Raw genomic sequence first — 24,146 nt, 5'->3', positions numbered from 1 at the left:
GGTTACCGGCCGCTGGCTGTTTGTGCCCGCAGCCTCCCGGTGGAGCCGTGCCGGTCGCTGGCCTCGGCGTTGCTGTCACCCCGACCCCATCCCCACACCCGCTGTTAGCCCAAGGCCATCACCCTGATCCGGGCCTGCCGTAGGAATAACTCAAAAACGGCCGTGATGGGAGTGTTCATACTAAATATTTCTTGTACTGTGGATGTACAGATGTCCCTAATTCACGTTGGTCATAAACAGCTTGTGTAGAGCACAGCTGCTTTTGCAGAGCAACCGTTACTGTCCTGCCATCCTCTTGTGGACACATCTTCATACAAAAGTCATGTCCCCTGTTCCGTGATATTGCTAAAAGAGACTGCCACTGCCCAACTCTAACACACGTTATAAACTTGAAGTCACTTAATGTTTAGTACCAATTAGAAGTAGCTAATGATTTGTTAAATAAAAATAATAATAATTAAAAAAAAAAAAAAAAACACGAAGAAAGAAAAACAAAAGAAATAAAAAGCTGACAGTGAAATAACTAAGTAATTTTGCATGAAGGAGGAAACTATTCGAAAGTACTTTTGCAAGGAAAACATACGTGACATTAATGTTTGTACACCGCACTACAGCTTCTGGAATAAATAGGAGTTGCATTTATTTTACAACAGTGACACTCCACTCTGTCAAGTTACTCAACATGTTCCACACTCAGGCAGTAATATTTGCCTGTTCCTCCAGTATCCATTCTCTGTTAGTATTATAGCAGATTTTGATTGCATTAAATAACAGACTTTACACAGGTTGTTAAATGCCAACAAATATTATGCTCTCTGAAGTTTGTTATTTCTTCCCGTGTCTTCATGAATGCAGATCCCTCAGTCCTTTGTTTACTGTGATTATTATTAATCTTGCTGTCCTGTACAGCCTTATATTTATTCAGAAAGAGTCAGAAACCCCAGATCAAACGTGTAAGGTGCCCTACAGTGACCTCTGAAGTGTAGTCTTTATCTCTAAAGCCCAATTTGTTACAATGCTGTTTTTCATTTCCAAGCTTTTCTGTGCACAATCTTTATATTGTGTGTGCAAATAATGCTTGCAAGCCACTTTGTGCATAGATCACAATTTGATGTGGATGATAGTATGCTGGCTATGAAAGCAACAAGTCCCATTTTAATTACTGCTTTTGAAACTTGATTCTGCCTTCCAAAATCTAAGCACAAGTGAATAGCCCTTAGCTGATTTTTGCTTCACTTATCTTCTCTATTAGAAATTATATGCAATCATCATAATATTTCACAATTATTGCAATTTATGATGTAATTTACACACCTAGAAAGCCCTACAAAAGTGAGTAACTCAAGTCAGTAAGAATGTGAATGGCAGGACTCCTAATATTCGGTATTAGATAGCTGTAAGTGAATACATTTTATGGTGGGAAGTAAAACATAAGGATGCTGCCTTATGGTTATAGTTATTGTAAACATTCTCATCTTTCCCGTCTATAAAATAAAATAACCGTAAAGTGCTCTGGAAGGCTAAATAACCGAGAAGTACAGAGTTGGACTGAGAAACCTGCTCCCATTTTTTCCCCCTTTTTAAATATAGCAATAAGAAAAAAATCAGAAAAGTCACTTGTCTTTAATACCTGTCAAAACTTAATAATAATTATGTTATCAGTTTGAAGAGTTTGCTCAAAGTGTGGCTTTGGAGCAACCTACTAAATTAACTATCATGTTCTGTTTATCTACTACTGGTTTTATATATTTCCCATATACTGCATGCAAATACTAAAAGCATCTGTGAATAGCAACGTATGTACCAACCATCTAAGACTGATAACAGTACTGTCAAATCCATGCATTTCAAAATCATGAGCCACTCCCCAGTTAAAACACCTAAGAAGTTAGTCTTAAGTTGTTAAAATAACTTTATAGACAGGGGTGAATTGCTTTTGAAGCATTCAGTGGTGACATTTTCAAACTTTTCTATAACCATAATAGGCAGCAAATTTTAAGTGAAAGATGAGGTTTCCCAACAGCGATCCGATTTTAAGCAGTGAGGGCTTTAACTGAAAGGAAACCTATCACCTATCACTCAGGAAGAGATCTGTGACAAAACTGCAAGCTGGTAATACCACAGTACAGCCCGTTTCCTCTAGCTCCAATTCAAGTAAGTATTCATGATTAAACAGGGATTACTGAAGCAAATAAATCCTAAAGGGCTGGGCTGAAAAACACTTCTTACTCTTCAGGGTTTTGCTGTACATAACTACCTTCCCTGTTTTCTTCTGTGAAAACATCTTGTACTTCTGAGCTTGTTATTTCCGTATGTGAAGATGATTCATCTTCTGGCTTCCCTTTGCCCTCACCAGGCTCAACACCTCCTGTGACTTGTATGGCACTAACCTCTCCCTGATCCACCACCAAAGAAACCGGCACATCTATCAGTCCCGTTCTTGGCTTTTCTGTATTCAAAATAGGCACTTGTGCTGTGTCTGGATTTTCAGCAGGATTATGAAAAAAGCTCTCAGTCCCTACCTCCACTGGGACAGCATGAGTATCCCCTGCTCCTCCTCCCTTCCCATCTAATCTTTTGTCTTCAGATGCATTTTCAGTGTGTTCTTCTGGCTGCAATCTGTCACTGTCACAGCTTTCTGCACCCGTGTACCAAACACTTTGCTTCATCTCGACTTCTGATTTTACCGCTTGAGGTGTATCTGAGATTTCCACCAGCCATTCTACTTGTGCTGTACTGCAGCCCGCCTTGGACACATTCACTAAATTCTTACCACCTGTCCCCAAACTAGATGAAGGTGGTCGGTCCTCCTTGAACTCCGTGCTTTCCGCTGCATCTTTATTCATCATCATCTGTCTTACTTCTGTTTCTGCCGCAGCTATTTTGCTTATCTCATTCCCTTCATGCTCTTGCAACTTTAAAATCTCACCTTCACAAATCTCTTTTATATTCTCAGGTGGAGTATCTGCTGGTAATTCAACTACTGCCATCAGCAAATTCCTTATCTCATTCACATCATCAGGGGATTTACAACTCTTTTCTTCTGACTTGCTTTCTTTCTCAGAATCCTCCTCAAAACCTCCTTTCCCTGTGTTTTCATCCTGACAAGTAACCCTCATGTCAATACTCACTCCTTGGCCTTTATTTTCTTTTTTACTTTCCTCTTCAAGCCCTGTTCCTACGGCATTTTCACTCTGTGATAATTCTTCTATAATCCCTTTTTCTACCTTGATTTTCATTTCGTCATTTCCTAAAATCTCTGCTTCTACTACATTATCATGTGGGGAAGTCAGCTTGATCTCAACAACTTCTTCCTGTACTTTGCTTTCTTTTTCAGTGCCACCATCAAACGCTGCATCCGTTGCTGTTTTGTTCTCAGAAGTTGCCTTCTCCTCTACTGCTTCTTCATGTACCTTAAGTTCTTTTTCAGGGCTGACTCCAAAATCTCTGAATGCATTTTCAGTCTCCAAAGCTACTTTTTCCTCCACAACTTCTTGTTTTGTAGCAAGCTCTGTCTTAGTGTCCCCTACAAAGTCTTTTTTCACCATGTCTTCCTTCTCCAAAGCAGTATTTTCCTCTGGAACTTTTTGTTTCATAATGGTAGCTGCAAGGGACTCCTGTTTCTCACTGATATCTGTAATGATCACTTCTTCATTTTTGCTTGCCTGATTACCAGCCATATTAACAGAAATGACTGCCTCTTTGTCTGATGGTTTGCTATCATCGTGATCCTTCTCCCAGGAAATCTTTTCGGTCACAATGAGTGTCTCCTCACTTTGAGTGTCAGTATCTGACATCTCTACTCTGGCAGTGGAAGGCTTCTTAGCGGGAGTGGTTTGTGCTGATCCTGAAGGGGTCTTCAGGTCAGTTAAACTGGACACACTTTCACAGGGCAAGTTCAAATTATCTTCAAAGAGGTTGTGCTTCTTCAGAATGGCAGCTTCTTTTATCACTAAATAAAACAGAAAACGGTTTGGAAAGACTGACAGAAGTACACCAAAGAAGGTACACTATTTCCCTGAGTTTCTAATGTCATATATATTGATATTACAAACAATAGTAATTTTCATTTTCAACTTGTTTTCAGTTTATCTTTATTGTGGAGGGGGGAGAATTTTCTCTCTTTTCATTAATGGGACTTCAGTATTGACCTAAACTTGTAATTGCAGTAATACAAAAGTACCAGAGGGCCTGCAGTGCACAAAGGTAATGTTTAAATGCAGAAGTGATTACACTGGATACATGAACAAAAGTATGCTTATTACATTAATTATTATACTGATATTTTGGAACAGTTGTGCCACAAAAGGCCACTGGGTAACACAGAAGCTTGTCTTTATCTAGCATATAGATAGGCAGACAGATCCAGAGAGATACAAATATTTTATGTATCTTTATATACCATCTGGCATGGTTTCATTTTCTGGCACACAAGCAGAGACATCTGCCCGGTGTACTGCACTTGCATCAAGAATATATGGGAAACTGCACGTGGCAGTACATTTCATTTGGGGAAATTCATTTTCACTGCCATTAGATGTCACCAGGCCTTTACAAATAAGAGCATAATTTCACTCCTGGGCCCAGGAAATCAAGATAAAATGAAGGTTACATTTTGTCAGAAATATGCTGATGCCATGCTGTAATTTTGACTTTCCCAAGCTTAGTAATGTCACTACATGAATTTAAATTTTAGGGCTCACCACACATCTTCAGTGAGCTGAATCCAAACAGTAGCACTGTAATCCCTGGTCTTTGGCAAAGCTGGGACCTGGCTCAGAACTGCCAGGACCAATAGCTCACCACCGGCCAATGGCCAAAATGCTATTACTGTCAATTCTAGTGTATCCTCACCTTTCAGGGTTTCTTCAAGCAGTGTCTGATATAAAATCTCTTCATACACATTCTCTACTTGGATCACGCTAGTGTAATCAGCAAAAATGAACTGCTCGTATTTCTGCAGCTCCTGTGCAGACACAGAAGAAAGGAACAGATGCATAAAAACACAGCAATTTCAGAGATTTTTGAATGTCCTACTTCAGTAGAGCACCTGCATCTACCAGGTCTTGCAATGCTTCTTTTGAACTATGAGTAAACGAAGTATATATTTTCACAATTCATTATGCACTTACCAAACACTGTTCTTACACTACAATTACATTTAGAAGCACTATAGATCATTGTCATCTGCACTGTAATAAACAATTCTGAAATAAAGAGTTGGTGAGGAAATGCCTCACTCACTGTTTGTCCAAGGAGGCAAATCCACAGTGAGCATGGGAGATCCAGGGTTTGGTTTTGTTTTTTTTAATAGGTGTGTAACATATTCAGCTTACCGAATTATATGTAGTAGGCTATATCTATGCAATAAGTGAGTCACGATCACTAGGAAGTAGCTTGGTGGTCCATAAAAAGAAAATGAAGTGACTGCTGCCCATTTCTAAAAGGGATACCTACAGACTAACATCTGGTGGATTTAAGTCTTTAAAGTCAAGTGTTTAAGGCCAGGTTGGGTGGGGCTTTAAGAAACCTGGTCCAGTGAAAGGTGTCCTTGCCCATGGTTGGGGGGGGTGGTGGCCTTAGATGATCTTTAAGGCTCTATTAGAAGGTCAAGACTTGACTGGGCCTGTCAGCTGTGTTACACACATCTGCTTCCAGAGCCAGCTGCTCACTTCTGCATAGGTACAAATTCAAAAGTTTTCTGGGATGTTTGCACCACCACTGCTTCCTCTGGCCCTGTATGGCAGAGACACTAGATAGGACTCCACACTCTATATGTAAGGGGATGAAGTAGTTTTGTTTCCTTGCTCACCCCTGTGCATGAACACCATGTCTTGAAGGCACTGCTGACACTCAGCAAAGAGTTACTGCAACTGTTACTCTGGGGAGATATGGTAGTATGTAGAATGACATAGAGAGGAGAGTGATTTTAAATACATTTTTCAAAGTCCTGAGTTTGAATGATCTGTACTCAAAGATTTACAAGCATAACTTGAATAAACACTTGGTTTTACACTTGCTTTTTAAACCAAAACAAGCTAGAGAGGCTCAGCAAGAGCCTCAGGGAACTGATGAACATCAGGGAAACAAAAGGGCAGGGATGGGTTAGGGTAGTCATCTTCCATCAGCTACAATGAAAATGCAAGTGAATGTGCGTGGTCTGCAAGAAAAGTAAGGACTAATCAATTTGAGCCAAGGTGAACAGCATTCCAGCTGGCCCCTCATGAGCCACACTGATAACATCTGCAGCTGGTGTTTGCAGAGTACTACCCTACCAGAATGATTAAGGACAACAGAGACAGTCCCTGTATGTTTGTTTCCTGACTGCTGACACAATTACTTCAATTTAAAATCACTGAATACCAGCCCATGGCCTGTCTGCTTGGTGCTCCTGCTGCCCAAGCAAGTTCTTGGTTTTGAAGGAGGTTGTGAGCAGAGTCTGTGTACAGTCACAGTGGTGCCTCTGGGTGCTGCCCTCTCCAAATGATCAAATTTCAGCTTGTAGCAGGGATGCCAAACACAGGGACAAACTCAGAACCTAAACTGGCAACTGTCAGATAGAGAGAGGAGTTCAGTTTGAAGGGACTTCAGATCACTAGGGAAGAAGCAAAATGGGGATGGGCAATGGTCTGCAGCTATCTCTGAGGAAGCAAGCTGTATATGCAACTTCCATGTGTCCCAAAATCTTCACTTCATTCCACATCTTGTACCATGCTACTACATCAATCCACAAACTGGCAAATATAAACATATTTTGTCCAAATAGGCATGAGAGAAAACAGCTTTACACAGTTTAAGATTTATAGTCAAGGTGTTAATCCTTTCTTGCCTTTTACTACTGTTGTTTTGTGTTTCTTGTTTTACTCACAGAGCAGTAATGTAACCTACTGGTTTGCATGTTGAAGCCAGTGTCTTCTGCATTGTGGGCAAAGTAATCTGTACTAGTGCTTCTTGAAATATCTTCTTCCGGATAGTGCTGCTGTCATAATCATATTGCTGTTAAAGACAGACAAGAAGAGAAGCAAGTCCACACATGTTTGGTGTTATTAATCATTCACAGGAGGAACTGGCTCTTGTTAACCTGTAACTGGTGACAGGGAAATACCAAGGGATACTGTATCATTGGTACATTCAGGGGTTTCAATTCCAATGCAGGTTATTCCAGCTTTTGGAAAAATACTCTGAGATCAGAGAGATTTCTGGTATCTCTTTCTCTGTCTCTCTCTCTCTTTTTTTTTTTTTTTTTTTTTTTTTTTTTGTCACAGCCTCATACTTGCTCTCTCCAGGTATTTTAGCACTGATGGGAAATGAATTCTAGGGGCAGGCTGATTGTAAACTAATATAAAATTATTTACTCCCATCCACAGCATCATTTCCAGTTGATTTAATAGTAATTAAAACGACTGCACATGTAAATACTCATAATTGTTTGCCCAGAACTTGGTTTTACCCCCAAAATGAGCAGCTTTGCTAAGTGCCACCAAATCAGCATTTCCCACCAGACAGTAAGAGGTATCTTCTTTCAAATACTCAGGTAAATTCACGTAAGAGATGCTCTCTTTAGGTTTCTTAAAAGGCAGAACACAAGATCTTACTGCACAAAAGCTGTAGCATTTACCTTCAGTACTCTCAGTTTGACTTTTTCAATGGTTGTTGCAACTTTCGCTGAGTCTGCTTGGTGACTTGGAGAGAACAACTGCTCAAAAGTATAAACTGCATTTTCCATCAGCTAAGAATAATAATAAGAAATATATTTTAAAGACAACGAGCACAAAATGTCTACATACATAAAGAAACCTGATAAATGTAACCATTAACTTAAATTGTATTTCTGAGAGGTGAAACGGAGAAAGAATAATCAACAAATCAAAATCAATACATATTTTCAAGTGCTTCAAATGATCGTGGAAGGGGAAGAAAAGCCTTGCCCAGTTTAGATTGCAACACTCAGCTTTGTAATTGGAAAACAAAAAGAATAATCTCTTACATTAATGCAAGAGCACAGGAAAATGAAACTACCTCAACTTCTACCTTGAGCATAAAGCAGGGTCAATACCAGAAAGTCTGATAAAAAGTTGTATTCGCAAACTTATTCAGAATAGGTTCAGTTATATTGTCCCAAAATTGTGTTTCTCTTGTTACTCTCTATTTTAGTACTCTAAAGGCTAACATGCATAGAAATGTTGCAGTAAATAAAGAAATTAAGCCTTAGTATCTTTAATCTAATATAATAGCTTTCCTGTACAGATTAGTACTGGATAGTACAAATTGTACTATCCAAGCAGATGGTGACAAAGACAAGAAGTAGAATCAAGTGGCTATATATACAGGCCACAGACAAAATTCATCCCTAATAAGACTATCATTGGCTGCTATCAGATCCTATTGGTCTTACTATGTAATACTGTAGATGAGACTTTTTAAAAAAGTCATTAATGAGTAGCTTTTCTTATAACACAAATAGTTATCAGCAAAAATCTCAGATAGAGCAATATTTTCTCAAGAATTATGTTAGGCTGCTACTTGCCAGCTTTCATCTTTTCAAGTTATCCAAAGATTCATTAAAAACATTAAAACCCTTACTACAGGAAGATATTTCAGAAAAAAAATGTTCTGCAAGTGGTAATTACTTCTACTTAGAGAGGCTTTGCCTCTTTTAAGTAGTGTTTCCATTCAATTTTTAATTTACTCTTATTGGACGGGGATGGGGACATCCATAGGGAAGCCATCGTTACTGCTGGGTCTTCCTTCACATCTCATGGGAATGTACCAGTTGATTTTCATCATATAGTAAAGAGGACTTTGTAGTAAAGAGGTAGTTTGTAAATGAGTATGTAGATACTTATGGATAAGAGTTTATCACCCTTTCAATTCCTCCTAGACTAGTAACATTTTCATGTTGAAGGGGTCATCTTTACAACTGACTTTGCAGAAAACTTGAAATTAGACTATATAGACTATATTTTAGATAAAAATGGAGAAGATGGAGGTCTACTCAATCTGTGCATGTATCAGGAAGCCATACGTTAAAGGCACTGCAAGACCTCCCACACAATACAAAGACAGGAACAATGTATAGTTAAGTTTGAGACTAATTCCAAGATGAATGACTCACTTTTTATTTGTGTTATTATTTGGAGCAAATCATAAACTGGCATCGCTTTGCTGAAGATACTGGAACTGGTTTATTTACACTAGTTGAGTGTTTCTCTCCTAAATTCCCTAAACTTGACCACTAGAGGATGCCAAGCTCCCAAGCCTGTAACTGTGCACTGAAAGAAGGAATACTCCACCCAAGTTAGACTTAAGCCGAATGATTCTTTTATATTAAAAATACATGAGCACAGACATGTTTGACCTTACTTGTTGATAAAATAAATGTCCATGTGAAAATGTCACAAAGTGAAGCTACTTATTATTTTTATGAGAAAAATAATAGCCTCTTTTGAAGAGCAACAATAACAGCATTTTCAGAATAACTTTTGCTCTCGTTTAACTTATTTATTTCTTGTTTAACTTATTTATTGTGAATTTTGTTTCCTTACATTAAAAATAAAAACTTGGTTTGTACAGGATGTATTTTCTGTCTAATTCTTTGTCTTGATTCATGGTCTTCACTTACTGAAAGACATTTTATTTGAGCAGCATTTTGGAATGGTTTCCTTGAAAGACTGAGACATGAAATCAGGATTTTATTTCTGATTAAATCGTTGGCTGCTGATCATTGCTGTAATTAGAAAAATTGCTTTTAGGAAAACCCTATCCAAACACTGTGCTAGAAACTTACTTTCCATGTTCATAACTCCCACTTCACGGGAGGGAACCAGTTCCATTTCACAAGATGACCTCCATTTCACAAAATGACCAACTAGATTACCTAATTTCTCAACTATGGATTATAATCACAGGATTCAACATATTGTTATAAGGCCAAATCTGCCCTGCATTCTGGCAATGGAAAGTCTATTGGCCAGGTCTTAATAGATTTCTGGTCAGGGATCCAGAAGAAATAAAAGCAAAGCAAAATTACAGCTTATACCAGTACACACTGGAGGGGAAAAAAAGGCAACATTCCTTTTTCATCTCAAATGATGAAATGATTTCACTTCAACTATTCCCATGAGAAGTGAAATTGGTTAAAATAGCTTCATCCTGAGACATCATTTGTGTCAAAGAAATTGGCAATTTTTAACATTAATTGCCTTATTTTATATTCATGAAAAAATAAACTATCAAGAAGGAGAAGGAGGCACTCTATTTTGTTAAAATTATTCAGGACTCTTCCTGAAAAATAAACACTTGAGAATGAAAATCAGGTGGATTTTAGCTACCCTGTTGGCATAAGCGCAACCTTCCCGGGTGCTAAGACACCAAGAATTCAGAATGTCAAGGTTCATGGGAAGTGTTGATTCATCCAAAGTTCTTGTAATTTACTGAAAGTCTCTCACGCATCCAATGTCACAAATATAAATGTGAAAATGAGCTTCTAGCTGCAATTCTCTTATTTCATTTTTTTTTAATCTGCATTTTTCTTGGTATATATCTGGGGCCTCTTGCACAGCTCTTTATCAAGATTACTTTGAAGCAGCTTAGAAGAACAAACCTAACCTGTTCTCTCAAGAGGAAAAACTGGATTTTACAGTACCTCTTGCATGAAGTTCTGTGTCCTCTGAACCACAAAGTCAATGTGGTAGACCTTGAAGCGACTCTTGAGGTCTTGAAGGAGCTCCTGGAGGAGGTTCACTTTGAGATAGCAAGGCTCCATCTTCACAGAATTGAATGGCAGGTTCATCAGCTGATCCACGTTCTGCATTCCAGTGGAGGAAAAACAGGCTTTGAGAAAAAGCAGCTGGAAACCAATTTTAAGTAGAGAATATAAGAGTGGCCCTAAAACAAATTCTGTTATCTACAGTCTGGTTGCACAACTGCCACAAGACTTTCTAGACCACGAACAAAGCAGTAATATACTACCACTCTGGGAAGCAAGTACTGCTGTCACTCAAGTTCTAGGTAGAAAAGTGTTAATATAAAAGGCTCTAGTTATATTTTTGTCTTACCTCCTTTAGCTTTGTGGTATCTTTTGTCTTCTGGAAGTTCTGGATGATTTCATTAATTTCTTTATCGAAAAGTGAACGAACTTCAGTGAATCCAGAACTCACGGGACCCATAAGCTCCTCCAATATGGATGTGAGAAATGGCTGGATATTTTCTGTGCAGCATTTCTGAGCAGGCTCAGAAACAGTGGCTGGAGCATAAGACAATACAGTGGATACATTTTAGGCCACTAAGATATACAGTGAAAAATGTAATCTGAACTGATATACTTTGCAATGGATTAAATGTCCCCATATTTTTTTCTTGAGTCACACCTTCTCAGAGATGACATGGGTGATGAAAGGAGAGTTTAGTTTTTCGAGTGGCAATGAAACATCTTTTCCTATGCCCCACCTAAGCAAACTAGACGCACGGGAGCACTGTGAGAGGAGAGGAAAGGGAAGCTGTAAGTATTGGTAAATACTGGGGAGTTTGCACAAAGCTTGGACATGGTTTTATCTGACCTTGGTACTCCACAGTTCACTGAAAGCATCCTAGGCTGTTATCTGAGAATATCAATGTAACATTCTGAGATTTATCAAAACAGCTCCTAAGTGATCAGCTATTTATTTATTTGTTAACTTAAGCAACATCAATTGATGTTTGCCTACTTTTAACACTAATTTTTACATTGATGGCAAATATATATTTTTTCATATTAGTTTGACATCATTTAAAAAGCTCTTTGTTTTAATCATGCTTTGGTATCCTATGAACTTGTCACTTAACCAGAACCTATTTCTTGACATAAGGTCAAAACCACCACACTTTAAATTATGCTCATGTAATCTCTACCTTCATTTCACAAAGCTGTCCAAGCAAAAATTAAAGCAGAATACGCAACTCTAATCAGGATACTCATAACCTGCCAGCTCTAGCTCCAACTTGAGAAGACTTTGTATTTTCACAGATGCAGCTGCCCCAGGTGTCAGTTCCCATCAAGGGTAGCAGGGGCTCAAAGCATTTGTTTTCTGAAAATGAGCATCTCTGGATGGAGTTTCAAAACACATAAGGATTTCAAAACAAAGACATCTGGTAATTTGAGCAGCACAATGGGAAACATTAAGGATTGCTCCAAAACACATTTGTTTTCCTACTAACCTTTGATTTTTCCAGCTAAAAAGTTCTTGGAGTTCAGAATCTGATCCATGTCTGAGCGAATGGTTCCTTCGAGAGATTTTGCAAACTCTCTGCACTCTTCTTTCAAGGTACTCAGTCCTTCTGAAACCTGCTGCTGGACTAAGCCATATGTTTCTTCTACAAACTAAATTCAAATTAAATTAATAAGCAAAGACTAGGATCAGCACATTCAGACAATTAGTATGAGAAACAACTACTCTGGAAATATTCATACTTACACCAAACCAGGCCCGCTTCCTGTCATTCCTCTTTCCTTTCATTTTAGGCAGGATCATCGTCTGAAGGTTAGGAAGGAGTTCCTCCATCACAAGGTTGCTCAAGATCTATATGGTTATGAGATTAAAATGACCTGTTCATACATTGTTTGCCATCTAAAAACTGAGCACTTGCATCACAGAATGACATGTAAATATAGGCAACCCCAAACACACAACAGCTTAGCTGTCCCAGGTTGCCAGGAGGACTGTTTTTAAAATATCAGGTATGAATTCCATCTGAAGAATCTTTCTCTGACAGGTTTTGAAAGACCATCAACTAACAACATGAACCAAGATGACAAACAAAGATGTCTATCAAAATTTACTGTATGCTGTTAGAAAGATTGCCATGTGAAAAACAATGGAGCTAAAATGATTTACGTCAGCTGTATCAAAAACGTTTGAAAAACTGTTATAATGACTGTTGCTTCTCAAGGCTGACCTTGTTCTGAGACACTGATGCCCTTCCCAGAAGCATCATTGAGGAGAAGTTGTTCTGAAGATTCATCACCCAAAGGACACTTCTAATAGGAAAATACCTTGCAGCAACAGTGGTGTAGTGGTATCATGCAAAATTCCCATTCTTGTTACCTGCATTCAATTCCTAGCTGGTGCAAGTAAGTTCTGCAGCTGTTCCCTGAACTTCTAAGCAATTGCTGGGGCAAAACAGTGACTTTTTCCTGTTTTTAAGAAGGGTAGAAAGGAAGACTTACAGAACTACAGATTGGTGAGACTCCCCTCTGTGCTTGGAAAGATCATGGAACAGATTCTCCTGGAAGCAATGTCAGGGCACATGCAGGAGGTGGTCCAAGGCAGTCAGCATGGCTTCACCAAGAGCAAATTATGCCTGACCAGTCTGGTGGCCTTCTCTGATAGAGTGACTGCATCAGTTGACAAGGGAAAAATGACGAATGTCATCTACCTGGACTTCTGCAAGGCCTTTGACATCAAATGCGGATCACAAGCCAGCAGTGCGTGCCTGCAGCCCAGCAGGGCAACTGCATCCTGGGCTGCACCAACAGAGGTGTGACCAGCAGGCCGAGGGAGGTGACTGTGCCCCTCGCTCTGCCCTTGTGCCCTTGTGCAGAACTGGAGTTCTGCATCCAGGTCTGGGGCCCCCAGCACCAGAAGGATGTGGGGCTGTTAGAGTGGGTACAGAGGAGGCCACAAGGATGCTCAGAAGCTGGAGCACCTCTCTTAGGAAGAAAGGCTGAGAGAGCTGGGGATGTTTGGCCTGGAAAAGATTCTGGGGAGATCTCACTGCATCTTTTCAATACTTAAAGAAGGCTCATAAAAAAGATGGAGAGCAACTTTTTGCTTGGGCAGATGACAATAGGACAAGGGATAATGGCTTTAAACTAAAAGAGGGCAGATTTAAATTAGAGGTTAGGAGGAAATTCTTCACTCAGAGGGAGGTGAGGCACTGGAACAGGTTGACCAGAGAGGCTGTAGATGCCCCATCCCTGGAGGTGTTCTAGACCAGGTTGGATGAGGCCCTGGGCAACCTGATGCAGTGGGTGGCATGGGAGGGTTGGAACAAATTGATCTTTAGGGTCCCTTCCAACACATTTCCAACCCTTCCAATCCATTCTATGATTCTATGACTCTTGACCCAAAAAAAAGCAAGATAGAATGATACTGATGTGGATCTTTAGGAGTATTTCTTGTGAACACCAATTTCACAATTCACACAAGGATGGGAGGTCCCAGTAAAACCTGGTATCCCCTGGAAAGGGAATACAGAAATTGGGGTAATCTGTAGATCAAATAATTCTACTCTGATTTTTTTTTTTCAAGAAGTGTAGCATAATACAAGAGATTCATTAGCTCCAAGGCTATCCATAGGAAAAAGGGATAAAATGAATAGCTGATGGAGTTCGTGAAAAACTTTTCAAATAATTACTTCTGTCAGTAAAACTGGTACAAATACAGTAAAATTTTCACATTGTAGAATTTACATACATTAAAATCTCCATTCAAGTATTTGTGCTGGCATGTAGAAAAACTAAGGAAAAGTTATCGTTGCCCCACTTTTTATTATTTAAGTATATTGTCTGTTTTTCATTGCTGTATTTTTCTAAATCAACACTGAGTACTTTTCCCTTTCAGTAACTTTCTCAGTTTGCAGCAGGGTTCAGCTGTAGAAGAGATGCATCACCCTTTCTGAACCCAGCTACTAAGTGGCAACTCAGGCTTGCAGCTGGTTCCAATCAGAAATAAAAGACATCAGACTGGGAATACAGATGCTCACAATTTGGGGGAGCGGTCAATACGCTGGCGGGCAAGGCTGCTATTCAGAGACCTAGACAGGCTGAAGAAAGAGGTGGGCCAAAAACCTCATAAAGTTCAGGAAAAGCAAATGCACAGTCCAACATTTGAGATGGAACAATCCCAGGCACCAGTACAGGCTGGCAACAACTGGCTGGAAAGCAGCTTTGCAGAAAAGGATTTGAGCATCCTTGCAGACAGCAAATTCAGCATCTGTCTGCACGGTGTTCTTGCAGCAAAGGGCAACAGCAGGTCAATGGAGGAGAACATTACCCTTTGTTCAGTACTTGTCACACCACATCTGGAGCAGTGTCCAGTGTTGGGCTCCCATTACAAGATGTGACACACAGGAATGAGTCCAGCGGAGACCACCAAGACAGTCAGTGGATGGAGCGCATGACATGGGTAGAGGTGGAGTTGCTCTGCCTTAAGAATAGAAGGCTCAGGGGAGGCCTTACTGCTGTCCACAGCACATATGGGGAGACACCGTGCAGACAGACCCAGACTCTGCTGGGAGGTGCACAGGGAAAGGATGAAGATGACAGCCATAAGCAGAAACAAGAGAAAATTTAATTAGAATCATAGAATCATTGAGGTTGGAAAAGACCTTCAACATCATCTGGTCCAACCATCACCCTACTACCAATGTCACCCACTAAACCACGTCCCTAGGCACCATGTCCAAACTTTCCTTGAATACCCCCAGGGACGGTGACTGCACCACCTCCCTGGGCAACCCGTCCCAATGCCTGATGACTCTTTTTGAGGAGAAAGGTCTCCTAATGTCCAACCTAAATGTAATGTCTCCTAATTTACAACCTATTGGTTATTAAAAAAAGATTTTCCCATAAGGGTGGTTATAGGAACAAGCTGTGCCATCTCCTGCCTTGGGCATCTTCAGAACTCAACTGCACAAGGCCCCTAAGTTGGCTCTGCTTTGAGTGTGGGACTGGCTGGATAACCTCCAGAGATCCCCTTTTAACTAAATTATACTCTGGTCCTATAGCTCTCTGGATAGCCTCACCTAACTTTGTACAGAAGAAACTTCAAAGTCTGCCGCCTTTGATGCAGAAATAATCAAACAGTGCGAGACAGCTTCCTGGCTTCATTCACCACACCCATTTCAGAATTTCTTTCTCTCACCAAGCTTTGTCCAGAATCACTCACTTCCATCAGGCTTTGCACCTCTTCTGCCTAGGTCTGAGCTACAACTTATTTCTTGCTCATACTGCTTGACACCCCAAACTAGCAATACATACACAGAGTTACAACAAACACAAGTCTTTTGTACTTGTCTAGTGTGTCCTCCCCCCCCCTCTTATTTATTTTTTTTTTGGGGTGGGGGGACAGGAGTGGGAGGGGGGGACATGACACTTTATCCGTGGCCTGAGAAAGCTGTGAGACCTCTCTTCCTTCTGCGTTTTCCTCTTGTTGGCCAACAAGGCAATCCACTGGGGTTGCAGAGGAAGGAAGTTCATTTGGGGATCTGCCCCATTTCTATTTCTTTGTGATCTCGGGTCTCTGAATGCATTTCCTTTTGGGGCATCTAATGGTGCTGGGGATATGCTGGATTCTTGAATTTCTCTAAGTAAGGTGTCTTAATTTTGACCTCAAGACTTCAGTCCCATGTTTGTTTCAGTCATTACTTGTACTCATGATTCAGAGGAGGGGCATCTTGTTTTTTCTGGACACATTTATTTCCTGTTCATAGATGTTGCCCAGGTATATTTGTACAGTTTCTTAGTTACAGAGGCACACCTGCTCATTTATGATGACAGAGGCAGTACTATTGTGCACATGCTATACAGAATGGCACATAAACCTTTAATCAAGGTTTTTCATTTGTCCTGACAGTACAGCACATATAAGGTTGTTCACAGCACGCTGAATGCTTTGAAGTGCAGTGGAAATCTTGTAAATCAAAGAGAGACATAGTAACCCTACCAAAAAAAAGCAGAAAAAGTGAGAGAGTAGAGTGCCAGTGTTTCTTGACATGCAACCTCACATATTATATCTGCTCGAGCAGGTTTTAGACGTAGTTGATACTGCAGTCAGTGAGCAACACTGCTTCCTCCAGCTGTTATACCAAAGGGCTCTCTGGATGCAAGAACAACTCCCTTTGTGGTGACATGCTCCTCCTTTACTGCTATAAAGAGTTCAATGATGCACCAAGAACACGATAGGGAAATGGAAGAAATGTAGACAGCAAGAGTAATAAGAAGGGGCTCTGACTGGATGCCACATAGCATAACACAAAGTATTTCATTAGCATAAAGCAATCCCTACAGAAATTTAACACAATGGCCTACTTATTAATACGCCTATATCTACAGTATGCAATATCCTATTGTACTCAAGTACTTATAGATTATGCTACAGCATCATTTGGATTCAGCTACCCTGACTCAAATATACCTATCAAAACCAATGGACTAATTCAGGTCCTAAACTACTGAGTCACTTAAAAGAGATAATCTCCTGAATAACCCAAACTGGAGCACCACGGACAGAATAATAAATGTGACAACTGATCAAACACATTCTGAAGAATCTGAGCTCTACAGCAACATTTTTAGGAAGTGCTGGACTGGGTTTATATTGCTCTACTGAAAGGTACACCATAGGGGTTTTAGTTTTTTTAATGCCTTATCCATCTTTATTTGATTCACCAATAAGTTATTCTACATTGATGTAGTATTGATCAATGGAGTTATGCTAGAATAAAGTAACAGTGTTGTAGTGCTCTCACTGTGTGGCTGTTCTGTGGCTTGTAACAAGTGTTGTCAAAAAATCCCCAGTTTTAACCCTCTCTTTCAGCACTTACCTACAGAAACAGCACCTGTAATTCAATATATCCTTTGTTAGTAATAAAATATTAAAAATGAAAAAGAACCAAAACAAGGGAAAGAAATGCTTACAACCCCCCAAAAATGTAATAGGTCTTCAGCTGAGTTACTGCATCCTTGCTTTGCTACCTTCATGTTGCAGTACCAAGGCAGAATTGCATGAGCTAATGAAATGACTGCTTCAGAAAATACTGTGGAGAGTCTACCTTTATAAATGAATGTCAGTAGATATATTTATTGGCATTCTGCAGAAATCTTTAAAGCAACAAATTGTAGCCTGCTTGTTCCAAACCATTCACTTAGCTTGGATATTTGCCTAAAACAATTATTATACTGGATCGAAATGGGCATGACAACATGCTTTACGTAAAGAATGAATTACTGTTAAGAAGATAGTGGTGTAACTACTCTGGATGTCTTCTGATTACAGTTCTCTTGAGGTGTATGGGTTATGAATAAGGAGTTGGCAAGAAGCAGACAAAATAAAACACAAAATGAAACTAGCTCTATAATAGCTCCGTAACTTTTTGGAGGAGGGAAAAAGAGAAAAGCCCTCAGTCCCTCCACTGGAATGATGGAACTCTTTATTTTGTGGTATTTATTATCAGATGTTAGCAGAAAACTTCAGTCCCTGACATGACAGCACCAGGAAAGACACTGCTTATAAATTCTTTTCCAGTTTCCACATTTTTCAGCATTTCCAAAGTATACTTTTCCTAAATAAATAATCTGGTTTCTCAAAACAAAACCCGTTTTGTTTTGTATCATGAACACTATCAGACTTTTCTCCATTTTCCCAAAGGGATGCCAGGCTTCATCAAGGAAAACACCCAGCAGCTGGTACTAAAGTAATATTTATTACTGAGCGCTCAGTGCTTTGGAAAAAAAAACATATGTATAAGTCAGGGCACAAATAATGTCTTAATTGCACTAAAATACACCTGGAGTGATGCCAGAAGGACTGGCAGAGTTACTTCATCTGCCATCAGTGCTTCAAAGCTGCTCGCTCAGGTATGGATCACTCACTCAGTATGGATCTCGACCCTAAGCTTCACATCTCATTTCTGAAGTACTGAAACACACAAATTTTTGGTGTTCCCAGTGTAATTGTTGCTACCCAATACTCCATTTCAGAAGGCTAGCACGAGAAGTAGGTCTATCAGTTTGTCTGCTCAAATCTAAAAGCTTTACTCTCAAAGAACAGGGAAAAACAAAATGATGAAATTCTTCATAACACGTGCATTGGTGCCTTTCTGTTCTCCATAAAGCCTCATCTCCTGCAATGGTATCTGGAGGCATTGGACCACAAGTTACTGGAAACTGCTGTGTTTAGTATCAAAGGTAATAGCAACAGAAGAAAATACGTTTCTTATCTACAGAAGATCTCAGAAGGCAGAAAAGCAGAGCACAGTCCAATGCAGCAGACAGCAAGTGTTTGCTGCATGCAAACCGTGTGTTCTGAGTTTGGAGTATAGCACTTTTGGTCTCGCTGATTTACCAGAACTATAAACATACCAAATGTGGGAGTAAGATACAGAAAGTATAGAAAATACAGAAAGGGTAGAAAGTACCTTGTTTTAGAGACAGCATTTATTCACCCACTGACAATGTGGTAAATACAGCTCATATAAATAAAGTAGATGAAGGTAGAACCTTTTGTGGAAATGTGGCCATCCCAATATTCCAGCATGAGCACCACAACTTTAGTTCACTGCACACTTTCTTTCACTTTTTAGTTTAAAAAAATATGGAACAGTTTATTAAAATATAAATGTTTCTTACATATCAATAAGAAGTGTCTTGAAATTTTGGGAACTTCTACCTACTAGAATTTTTTTGGAATGTAATTTTTTTCCCCAAGAGTCTTTACAACCTTCACTACCCTCAGAGTTGCTATAGCCAAAGCGTCTCCAAATTAGGATGATATTCTTTTACCTCTTTTTCATTGCCAGTTATCATTTCCCACGTCCCATAGTGGCCTTTCTCCTGCCGGAAGAACTGAACGGCTTCCAAGAATGCCTCAACTTCATACGTGGTCTGCTTGAGGAAATCTGAAGGGAAAGAAAAAAGGTAGTACAAAGGATTTACCCATAAATAACCTTTAAAATAAACATCCTTTTTAAATCAATTTTCTTATTCCATGTGCATCCAGCAGAAATATTTTCCAATCATTTACTAAGCCTGAGTGTTTGAAGACCTTTGGGGTTTCATTAAGATTCAGAAGCTTAATTTTGCCACATATAAACTATCATAAGCCAGCCCATTTAAGCTGATAAGTAAAACCAGTATCAGCAGGTAATAACATAGACCACACAGTAAAAGATAACGGTTTTACAGCAAGCTTCTTATGCGGGAGATTTTGAAAAGGCAGTCATTAACACATGAAAGCTCATCCCTTACTTTTATACCTATAAGCTACGTATGATGGTACATGGGCAGACTTTGACAGCAGGTCCTAAAGCTGGGAGTTTCCGCTTCTTACATTTAAAATAAAATTTTATGAATTTAAGGTAGTGATAATCATCTGAGAAGCAGCACATTACAGCATGCTGCATGCCCTTGAGAAATTGCTAAACCCTGACTTACTGCTTCCCAGTAATCTTCTATTTCATTGTTTTATTATGGAATCGATGATCAGCATGATTTTTTCATGGGCATACAAAAACACAGACCAGGACAAAGTAAGCTCTGTGCTCTTACCAATTAAGAACAACATTTCTGACAAAACTGCGTTGCTTTTCCCCGATATTTCAGGCATGTTTAACCACAGGTCAAGTTACCATCCACAGCTACTACTGCTAGATGGCAGCTTGTCCCAAGAACATGAAATGAAGATAGCCTGGGGGCACTATGCTGTACAAATGGGACTACAGCATGGAAAAAAATGAAAACAAGTGGCTAAACCAGTTTGCTCTTATAAATACCGGATAACCAGCCATGCAGCAGTAATTATATCTCAGGCAATTTCTTCTTTCCAATCCGCAAGACATTTGAGATAGTTGCAGTCAATAGTCTCCTTCACATTACAGCACATTAAACCACATCTAATGAAGGCTGCAATAGCAGTCACACATTAGAACTAGTTTGCCATAATCTGGGGAGAAACAGTCCCTCTGTCTCAAAATGTGGAAAAGTTCCTTAGAGCCATGAGGCCATTTGGCAAACCTGAGTAAGAATTTCAGGCTGAGAAACCACAGCTGAAATACTTCAGGAATTTGAGCACTGCCTTTGCTGAGTCAGAGCTTCAGGACTACTGTAAGGATTATTATCTTAAGGGAAAAACAAACTGATAGCAGTTTATTGTCACCTCTTCAAGGTTAACTACTTACAGCCTTGATCAGCTCAAGTCCTATTGTGTGCATGTTAGAAGGGAAGGGGAATGTTAATTCAAAGGTAAGTATACTGCTTTTCAAGATACTGATATGTATAAGCAATTGTTATGTGAAGTCAGAGAATAAATTCTCAAGCCTTGCCTGTCAAGCAAGACATATCTTTGACTTGTTTGTGAAACCTTCTAATGACAAAAGCTTTATAGAAGGCTTGTATGCACACCAAGAGCAATACAGGGCTTATACAGAGCTTATACATTATGGGGAACACAGAAGATTAACTCTACAGTAATTCCCCAAATGTCTCCTCCATGCATTTTACACAAAAAGGAAAGCAGGAGAAACGTACAACTATTTTACCAATGCTTCATTACTTGAAAACAGCATTGTATCAGCTACATCTGCATGGTGGGCAATGAGGTTTAAGATCAGTGTCAGAATTTGCTCTTTCAGAGTTTTCCCTGAAAGCAGTCACTGCTACGGGAAGGTATGCTATACAAACTGAGGCACAGTGAACATTCTCATGCTGCCACTTCGTAGATACCATTCCTGTTTAGCAGGTATTTGGAGGTCCCGAGAGATCAATTTCTTCACCCCCACACGCTGATCAATCAAGAACAGCAGGCACGTAAAATCCCAACCATTTACTCACTGCTATCTCCATGATTTGTAGCATTTTTAAAAGCAAATCACAAACCAGGATGTTAAAATACCAGTTTAGGAGTTGTAGAATCAGCCTGTTCACTGCCACGAGAAGAATGTCCTCTGACAGCAGCTTTGATGAAAGAAGAGCACTCCACCTGAAGAACTGTATTGCATCTAAAAACTTTTGTCCTCCCAGAACTAAACTCTGGATATTCTGACCAGAAGAGAGCCAGGCCTGGCTGGGGAGATTGCAACTCCTGCAGTCCTCCCATCATGACTCACATGTTTTCCTTCTTTGCAGCTGTGCTCCCTCCTAACCAAAAGGGACAACAGACCATCCAAAGGGCTGGATCTTGGACCTGCTGAGGTGACGATTTGCCAGGGCTGACAAGTCTCCCCTCTAAGATCATCAAGTTTTGAACTGTGTACTCAAGGGAGTATTTTCTCTATTATGACTGTCCCTGACCCATAGAAAAGTGGAAGGAAGATGCTAAAAGAACAAGAGCAATTCATTTGAATAGTTCTTGGGAACAATATCAAACTGTAAATTGCATAAAATCCCAAATCATAAATTCTTTCCTATACCAGTAAACACAGGAGAACATCACAATTATGGTAGTCTTACTATAAAAACAGCTCGAAGTAGAAAGGCAGCTTTATCCTTCAAGGCCTACTGTAATTGCTTTAAGCATTTTTTTCTCACTTTCTATAGGAGGAAAGGACTGCATCACAGATAAGACACTGAACAACTACATCCATCCAGCATTGGCCCGTGCAGAAGCTGTTGGCAATGGAGACAAGACAGAGGCGCATTCATGGGATATGGCTTGAGAAAAGGGAATTGTACCCAGGCTGAAAGGAGCTGCAGAGCACATTCTTGGGGATTTCAGCAGGGAAGAACCAGGGCTTCTGTAAATCAGATCTAGCAGTTTATGACAAGGCTAGAGGACTGAAGATGGATTGGCAGCCAGCTCCATTATACAACAGCAAAGTAAGGAAAACAATGAAGAAGCTGTTGGGGTAGCCTTGCTTACGTGCAAGAGAGAGGAAGGCGCGTGGGAGATGGAAGCAGAAACTGCAGCTGTGAACAGGGCAGGTGGTAAACCCTTGTGGTATCAGGAACAATTGTTCATCAGCAGAAAGGACAACGAGTGCTTCACTGTGAGGCTTCCCCTTCAAGTGATCTGGCTGGCACCTATTGCCAGTAATGGGTCTGCCCCTGCTGCTTGCAGAAAGAGGAGCATGCCAGGGGAGCTGGGTGCAGAGGCGGTTGTGGATCATCCATGTCCGACTCCCACAAAACGCATGGGAGTCATCTGGTGGTGTAGTGTTTTATTTCCATTGGTTCCAGGCTCCTTAGAAGCTAATCTGAGATACAGTGCCGCATTATGTGTTTCACAGGTAAAGGCATACGGTAACACACATCACTATTCTTTCCATGGAGCAGTACAGGACTATCACAATCCACTTTCTTCCTTGTGCCATCTATACAGCTTTCAAAACCAGAAAAAGCTGGAAACATCTGCTCCACATGTGCGATGTACCTTATTCTCCTCTGCTCAGGCCAGCTGCTGCCTCCCTCAAACTGGAAAAATGTACTTTTCTTTTGGGTAGCCTGGGCAAGACTGAATACTTAGTCTCATTTCTCAAGTGCACATGTATAGCCTTCTTGCTCCACCTTCCTGTTACATCTCATTATGAAAGGAAAAGCCAGGGGCAGAAACATTTAATTGTCATTGGACAAGAAGCAGTTAGCAAGCAAATCTTCCACAACAACACTGCAAGCCATAAAGTTTACTGCATGTCCGCCAGCACAAGGCTGGAGAGGCTTTACGGGTACCAGACTCATGCTACGTGCTTAATCCAGGCTCGTCTGCACTTGGAAAGTTACCCAAACAGCTTCTCCAGCTGCTAATGGATATAACATCTGCACATTTGTGGAGAGCAAAACAAAATTCTCTTTGGTCTATTTGATTTTAAAACAAGAAAAGCCACATAGAGACTGTCTTTTAATACCCAAGTGTGGAGCTTAATTTAAATAACATACACAGATAAGATACCACTAACAATACATTCCTTTTATAAACATAGAATACAGGCAGTTCATTCATAGAGTAACTGCTGTAAAGTTCCTATTGAAAAGATGGAAGGACAACTGGAAACACACTGGCTTCATAAATCTCCCCACATTTGCATGTCTCACGAAGACACAGCTGAGTTTGTTCAGTACTGCAGAAAGGTGTCTAAGGAGTCTTGTAGACATGAACTTCCCTGCAGTGTGTAAGTAGATTAAAACCTTCTCCCCCCACCAAAAAAAATCTCAAAGTTTAATTCATCAAAACAATGCACAAAAGACCGGGCTCCTCAACACCCACTAAAGAGTGCAGTGGGCACTGATGAATTCTTGGTGCCGAATCCTTAACTTAGAAGGCCCCATGCCCAATTTTAGCTGCATCTGATGCTTCTGCCACTGTTGGATTTGCTGTCTCTTAGTGAGGATCTCCAGGCTATACACTTCAGGTCCTGTTCATCATTTGGCAGATGTCTGGTTGTATGGTCAAGTAAGA

At 40.1% G+C, this 24,146-nt stretch overlaps 1 protein-coding gene and 1 long non-coding RNA gene across 3 annotated transcripts in view; one reads left to right on the top strand and one right to left on the bottom strand.

Annotated features, from left to right (window-relative positions):
- Nucleotides 1-615: 615 nt before the first annotated feature.
- NIBAN1 (niban apoptosis regulator 1) overlaps nucleotides 616-24,146 on the bottom strand; it is an 87,408-nt gene continuing 63,877 nt past the window's right edge. For both annotated transcript variants that reach the window (XM_084527351.1, XM_084527350.1), the window contains 9 exons: nucleotides 19,541-19,656; nucleotides 12,453-12,557; nucleotides 12,196-12,358; nucleotides 11,058-11,245; nucleotides 10,646-10,807; nucleotides 7,619-7,729; nucleotides 6,889-6,996; nucleotides 4,855-4,966; nucleotides 616-3,952 (listed from right to left, as the gene is read on the bottom strand). In XM_084527351.1, coding sequence (XP_084383477.1) covers nucleotides 2,226-3,952; nucleotides 4,855-4,966; nucleotides 6,889-6,996; nucleotides 7,619-7,729; nucleotides 10,646-10,807; nucleotides 11,058-11,245; nucleotides 12,196-12,358; nucleotides 12,453-12,557; nucleotides 19,541-19,656 — 2,792 coding nt within the window. In that variant the 3' untranslated portion in view covers nucleotides 616-2,225. The remainder of the gene's footprint in view (nucleotides 3,953-4,854; nucleotides 4,967-6,888; nucleotides 6,997-7,618; nucleotides 7,730-10,645; nucleotides 10,808-11,057; nucleotides 11,246-12,195; nucleotides 12,359-12,452; nucleotides 12,558-19,540; nucleotides 19,657-24,146) is intronic.
- On the top strand, nucleotides 20,892-22,624 carry LOC311440439. The gene is made up of 3 exons (XR_014695411.1): nucleotides 20,892-20,998; nucleotides 21,881-21,946; nucleotides 22,292-22,624. It is a non-coding gene; the product is annotated as an uncharacterized lncRNA (long non-coding RNA).

This window comes from Aythya ferina (assembly GCF_964211825.1).
Source record: "Aythya ferina genome assembly, chromosome: 8".
Classification (NCBI taxonomy): Eukaryota; Metazoa; Chordata; class Aves; order Anseriformes; family Anatidae; genus Aythya; species Aythya ferina.
The sequence above is the reverse complement of the archived record's forward strand: the minus strand, read 5'-3'. Positions and strand labels throughout refer to the sequence as shown.